The 6,711-nt window shown below is 49.2% G+C and overlaps 1 protein-coding gene across 3 annotated transcripts in view; it reads right to left on the bottom strand.

The window, feature by feature from the left end:
* Nucleotides 1-31: 31 nt before the first annotated feature.
* Nucleotides 32-6,711, bottom strand: part of LOC104124496 (C-type lectin domain family 2 member B) — a 9,391-nt gene continuing 2,711 nt past the window's right edge. Inside the window, exons 2-7 of one of the 3 annotated variants that reach the window (XM_035892165.1) lie at nucleotides 6,170-6,221; nucleotides 5,345-5,519; nucleotides 3,770-3,868; nucleotides 2,840-3,012; nucleotides 2,295-2,401; nucleotides 32-1,877 (exon numbers count right to left, since the gene is read on the bottom strand). In XM_035892165.1, coding sequence (XP_035748058.1) covers nucleotides 1,712-1,877; nucleotides 2,295-2,401; nucleotides 2,840-3,012; nucleotides 3,770-3,868; nucleotides 5,345-5,402 — 603 coding nt within the window. In that variant the 5' untranslated portion in view covers nucleotides 5,403-5,519; nucleotides 6,170-6,221 and the 3' untranslated portion in view covers nucleotides 32-1,711. The other 2 variants (XM_035892157.1, XM_009636841.2) reach the window with 2 other exon arrangements.

The following is a 6,711-nucleotide window of genomic DNA, read 5'->3' as shown; positions in this document are numbered from 1 at the left end:
GTTTGGGGGTGGGATGGCAGGGGTAGGGGAGCGGTTGGGCTGGGGGAGCTTCAAGGGCTTCTCCAACCTCAACCATTCCCTGGTTCTGTGATTCTACAATATTTGAAGGACGTACCAAGGGAAGAGAATAGGCTGGAGCTCTCGGCATAGTTCTTTGACTCACACAGGCAAAAATAATAATAATGACAACAACAGGGTGATAGGTGGCGCCCTACTCCAGGTTCAGCTTGGCTCCGTTTTCCAGGAGTAATTACGAAGTCTTTGCTAATTTGTTTGCTCGTCGATTCTCCAATGCTGCCCTCAGGCTGTCTTGGCCTATGAAAATCTTGCAAGCAGCTCCAGGGTGCATTAAATCCCTTAAAAAATTATTAAGTTCAGTCGTCATCAAGTGTTATGTGTTGCTCAAATATCAGCTGATCTGCAGGTTGTTCTTTTGTAGGGTGAGGGTGGATGAGGGGGAGTGGGAAAGGTTTCCTTGGGGTCTGGGCTACGCTGGGGTAAACCCTGTTGATCCCAGGAGATGGAATGGCCAACCCTGCAAGCCAAGGACATCCATAATCCTGCCCCCCCGAAGAAAAACCCTCACTTTTGTGAAGTGTTGCTGGGAGAGCTGAGAAGGCAATGGCCACCAAATCCTAAAGAGGAGAAACCAAAGGATTTCATCAGTCCAGGGGAAAAAACCTGGATCATTCAGCTATTGCTGCTGAACACCACTAAAACCAAAACTGCTTCTGAAATTCTACTGTCCTCGTGTTTACGCCTTCACCGACGGCCCTTGCGTTGAAATGCTCATCAAGCCTTCCCTGGACATGGTTGTCCATGCAGATGTGTCAGCTTTCATCAAGATGACCTGCTCAGAAGTCTTCCCTGGACACGGTGTTCCATGAAAAACTTTTCTTTTCCTCCTCCTTGTCTTTAAAAACCTTGCTGGCTTCTATCTCTGACCTCACTGGCATGTTGAGGTGAAGATGGCGCCTTCTCGCTCCAACCACTTGGAGCTGGTCACTCTGACCTCGACTTGGCAGCTCCTCCCTGATCCTGGCCCCACCCCTTCGGAGAGAATAACCTGATTTTTGATGCGCGGAAGCCTTTTCACCTTCATCTTGCTCTTGATACAGAGCCACGGAAGGTCGCAGCTTGACTCGGTTGCTTTGGAGCTTGGGCTTTCCCGAAGACGAGAGCAGCAAATTCCTGGAGGTCTCGCAAGCGTTGTCCATCCTTGCAGCATTTCCACACACTTGTGAGGTTTTGAGAAGCTTTTCTCAGCCAACCAAGCCTGACGGTCGCTGCTTTTAACCCCACAAAAAGTGGGAAGAGCAAAAATCCTGTGGCGTTTCCCTATTTTTCTGGTTGCACCGTGCAAGGCTGCAGCCATCTCGCTAAGCTTCACCCTCCCGCCATCGTCCCCGGGGTCATTGGTACGGCTGGGGCTTTCCTCTTGGTCTGACATTTAACTGCAGTGGGGTTATGAATAACTCATCACCAGGCACGAATTGCAGGGCTGCTCTGAGTAACCACTGGAAATTTTTCACCGGTCGTACAGCAAAGTTGAGCTGGCAAATGCAAAAATAGCTTCACATTCGGCAATTTTTGGCCAGAGGCTTTTTTCCCCTCCGAGTTTCCTTTTTCTGTGGGGTTTTCTGGAGGTTTTCTTTTGTTTCCCTCCCGTGCAGTGGGTATTCGTGTTTGAGGAGTGCTCCCTGCAGCCCCTTTAGGAGCTGATGCAAAGATTTTGAGCCCGTCTCGTCCTGTTCCCCTTGCTTGGGCTCTGCAGCTCAGGCTTATTGCAAACCCAGCTCCTCTCGGTGCTGCAGCGGGAGGAGCTGAGCCCGTTGTCGTTCAGGTAGGCACAGAGGCCGCTGCCACCGACCTGAAACCTGGAAGGACAGAGGAGACAACCTGCCTTAGGATGGGGCCAGAAAAAAATCACACGTTGGCTTTTTCCTTCCCCCCTTCAGTTCTCATGGGCATCAACACGCCGATATCAACACTGAATTATTTCTGGTTTGGCCGCAGTACGGTTGGCCGTAAGAAACCTGATGCTTTGCAAGAAAAAAAAAAAAATTTAACCAAAAATGATCTAATTAATGGTGTTTTCTGCACCAAACGCACCACGTCTGCCTCTCAGTTCAAAGGGAAAGATGAAGACCGGCTCTGAACTCAACGTTGCCTTTCCCATTGTCCCATTGCTACCCCTGGATCCTGCTCCTGGATCAAGTGCCAGAAGAAACGCACACGTTTTGGGGCTGAAGAAACACCGGCCAAGGACGTCACGATGAAACCCACTGACTCACAGGTGAGATAAAGGCAAGTGGTTCACCCATTTCCACGGTTGCTCCTCGTCTTCCCGGGAAAGACCAATCCAATGCTCCGAGGTACCTTTATACCTCATCACGAAGCTCTGAAAAAGAGAAGAGAGAAAGGCGTTATGGCAGGTCACGGGGCTTTGGGACATCTCTGGCCGGCCACCACTTGCAGAAGCCTCCTTCCAACCACTAATCTACATTTTACCGGTTGCTTGTGCTCCTCTAGGGAGCCTTTGGTGCTGGAACCTTCCAATCTGCCACAAAGTGTCATTTTTAAGGCAGAGCTTAATATTGTGTAGAAACGGGGCTTTTTTTTGGCTATGGTTCTTGCATCGGTTGGCTTTAGTGAGAAATCTGAGGAGACCCATGATGACCAACCCTCAAGAAAACCATTTTTCCCATCTCCTCACCCCAGAACTCCAAGGAGGATCCTGGAGGAGCAGTCAAAGAAACCAAAAGGTGGCAAAAATATGTTGGTGGCTTTTTCCCACCTCCCTCCCCCCCATGCTAAGCACGTCCTCGTGTCTCCTTACCAAGTCCTCCACGCTGTTGAGCATGGCCAAGGAAGCACCGAGTGCTGAGCAGTTGTCCTGGCTGGATGTCCAGTTCCCCTCAGCCTCCGAAAAATAGTAGCATTTTCCTCTGTAGCCGATCCAGTCAAACGGACACCGAAAACAGGGTTGGGGATGAGGCTGAAAAGCCTGCACTGTCAGTGATAGAGCAGCAGTGTTAAGGAGCAGCACCTTCCCCTCGACTCTCCAAGGTGGGGGGATGGTCATCCTCCACCCCGTGGCCTCCAAAAGTCTTGCATCTGCCTCAATGGTGAGAGGAAAGAAAAATTAAGCCACCAAGAGAAGTCTTGGGTGGATCGGAGGGAGGAAACAAACTCAAATCATGACCCAGCTTGTGGCGTTGGACAAGAAAAGGGGGTGCTGTTACCTTCAAAGAGAAAAAACCAAGGTGGTGGCCTTCAAAGACGCAAGTTTTAAGAGGATTTCCAGAACCACCCTGTTCCTAAACTCGCCCGTAGGTATCGCTCGCTGTCATTAAAGCAAAAGCAGGGATGGGCAAAGGCCAGAAAAAAACGTTCTCTTGTTCCTGCAAGGCTTCTTGGCTTGGTGGGACTCATGCCAACATCTCCTGCTGCTTGGGCAAGCAGCAGAGGAACGGCCTCTGAAAAAAACCACACCTGAGGGAAAGTTCAGATGCCCGTACCCATGAAACGGCTCTTTCTGTTGGTTTTTAAGGGTTTCCAGACAACATCAGCTCCTCCACGGAAGAGATGGGTTTGGTCTTCTGCAGCGAAGCTTCCCTGCTCATTGAAATGTCCCTCTCCTGGAGAGGACAGCCTCTTGGGCTGGTTGGCACCTTCTCTGGGAGCACGGGGGTGGGTCTGGCACATGGGCAACAACCCAACATCTCTCAGAGCTGTTCCCCATGAGACAAAAAACCTTGTCGCTCACCTGCGAAAGCGGTGGCCGTGATGAGCAGAACAATGAACAGCGCTGCTATCATCACCTGACAGGCAACGCGCACCTCTGGCTTCATCTCAAGGCTGTAACCTGTGGGAGAAGAGACCTTCAACGCCGTTGTAGGGGCGCCGAGGGGAGCAACACGCGCCAGGTCCAGGCTGGTGGGCCCAAAAGATGGGGTTTTCCTCCTTTTTCTTGAGGGTGAAGGAGACTTCTAATGCCATCCCCCCATATCGGGCTGTCGTGGAGAGCACCGAGCCCCCCACCTAAGCACGTGGGTGATGCTCTTCAAGAGGGTCTTTGGGAAGAGCCTTCCAAAAGGACGGGCATCGTTTGATGCCCACATGCTGAGAGGTTCTGGCTTCCCCACGCCAGGAGGACTCGCTGTCATTTTGGGTGAGAAACATCTAAAATTCTTCTCTACGTGGAATAAAATTACATCTTCTTATGCACTTTGGGGAACTCTTCCTTACCAGGGGAACGTTGTCTTCTCCCCAAGTCCAGGTGTAAACTGGACCATAATTAAAATTCTGTTTCAATTTCTGGGTCCCACCTCATTATTAAAGCTCAGTGGACTTCTTACCCCACCCGAACCGAGACATTTTGTGTCTTACAAATGATCCGAGTCATGGTCACTCCATCTCGGGGTCTTGTGATCTCTTTCCCCTCCCACCACGAGCCAAAAAAATGTCTCTTTCCTAAGGGTTTTTACCTAAAAATCTCAGTGGTTTGGCCCAGTGGGGCTTCCCCTGGTTTTCTTCTAATTCTTCTTTTTTTCCTAATTCTAATTTCTTTGGTTCGTCAGAAACCAAATAGGCCAAATAATTTTTTAAAAAGACATATGAAAAAAATTAACAAATCAACAAATAATAAAAAAAACCCCCAATAAATAAAATAATTAACAAATTTTTAAAAAAAATCAAGAAATACATCAAATCAAAAATTCATCCCTCAAGATCTTGGTCCCTGCCTGGGTAGAAAGAGACGATGGGAAAGACCCCAAAAAGCTCCTTTTCTGTCTCGTTGTGAGGATGATGGAGATGGGAGGAAGAGTCGGGCGAGCTCAAACAGGGCAGCGCTGGAGGGAAGGCAGAGACCAATAAGTATTTTGCTGCTATGTCTAAGCTGGGCTTAAATCCCAGATTTATTTTTGGGGTGTGTGTGTGTCCTTTTAAGACCTCAGCTGTTCAAAAATATCTTTATTCTTGTGCAGAATAAAGCAGAAATTGAGAATTGGGGGGGCGAGGGGGGACTAAAACAGCCCCAAAAAATCCCCCGGTGACTCCAGTGCCTCAGGGAGGATTCGTCACAGACGAGAACAACCCCAAATGAGACCTTTTAGAGCAAAAATTCCTGCTCTAATGTCCCCAAATGTCTGCTGAGCAACAAAAATTTTCCCACGAGGGAAGCGCTAGAACAGCGCTGGCTTTTTTTTTTTTTTTTTTCCCTCTCCTGAACTCCCCGTTCCCTGACCTCAGCTGGTTTTGTTCTCAAATTATAGACGTGTTCAAAAAAAATGATAAAAGAACCCCCCCGCGATGACTCAGTTCATTGCTCTGCAGTTACCTGCCTGCTTCCGCCTTCCTGCACCCCCAAATCCGGAATAATCCCTTGTTTCCTTCATTTGGGGGCTTGCAGCTCCGCCGGTGCTCCCGCCTCCCCGGCCAAGCAAAGTTTCCCCCGTCAGCGGTGTCCCGAAGGCTGCCCGTCCTCAGCCTGCCCGTTGGGTTGTCAGCAACACCTGAGCGCAGGCGGAGGTGGGAAATCGTTGCAGAAAATATCATTTCTACCCCCATAACATTCATTTTGCACCCGGGGAGGGGAGGGGTGCTACAAATCAAAATGTCAACGCGCAAAGAACGACGTTGGGGAAAATAATCGTCATAAATTTGAGGGGACGAGCGTTTCCCGTGGTGGAAAACAGCAGGGTGAGACCGTAGCGGGGAGGGGGTGAGTGTGTGTGGTTTCTTTGAAGTTGGTGTCTTGAATCAAAACCACTTTGTTTTTTTTTTAAAAGAGGAGCTGTAGGTTTTCAGAGGACATCAGTTTTCTCCCCTCAATTCAAATTTTCTCCCCTCAATTCAAATTTTCTCCCCAAATTAAAATTTTCTCCCTGCAATTAAAGTTTTCTCCTCCAAATTAAATTTTTCTCCCCCTAATTAAAGTTTTCTTCCCCAATTAAAATCTTCTTCCTGAGATTAAAATTTTCTCCCCCCAATTAAAATTTTCTCCCCCAACTAAACTCTTCTCCCTGAAATTAAAATTTTCTCCCCCCAATTAAAGTCCCCCCCCCAATTAAAATTTTCTCCTTCAAATTAGAATTTTCTCCCCCCAATTAGAATTTAAGTCCAACTCCCACCAGCCCCCCCAGCTCATCCCAGCCCCCCGTACCTGGATCCGGCCGGTGGGGATGAGCAGGACGCCGGGGCGCGATGCTCTCCTGCTAAGGGAAATGTGAGACGGAAAGTATTAAAAAATGAAATAATTTGTTGCTTTGTTTGGGTTTTCGTTTTTTTCAGGGGGATTTTCATGAGGATCCTCCGGGGCAGATGGGGAAGGGGCTGCCTGACCGGGGGCAGCGGCCCATGAGCAAAACGGCGGCGGTTTCCCTTCCAGCTCCACCCCCCACCCTTTTCACCTCCTTTTCCTGTATTTCCAGATTTTTAGATATTTCTTTTGTTCCAGCTGGAGAGGACAAAACATCACAAATGTTCATTTGGGGGGCGGGGGAGGAAAACGCGTGCTGCTGGCGATGGCTTCGCTCCCCAAAAGGGCCCTCAAGGACCCCACGAGGGGGAGGGATGACGAGCAGGTGCTGCCCTCCAGCCCATTTTATGAATTTTTTTATACAAAAAAATCTCTTTTTTTCCACGCCATCGCCTCCCACCCGCTTGCATCATCGAGCCGAGACCAGATCCTGTCTCCCCCACCAT

This window comes from Egretta garzetta, unplaced genomic scaffold, assembly GCF_000687185.1.
Source record: "Egretta garzetta isolate BGI_Z169 unplaced genomic scaffold, ASM68718v1 scaffold720, whole genome shotgun sequence".
Classification (NCBI taxonomy): Eukaryota; Metazoa; Chordata; class Aves; order Pelecaniformes; family Ardeidae; genus Egretta; species Egretta garzetta.
The sequence above is the reverse complement of the archived record's forward strand: the minus strand, read 5'-3'. Positions and strand labels throughout refer to the sequence as shown.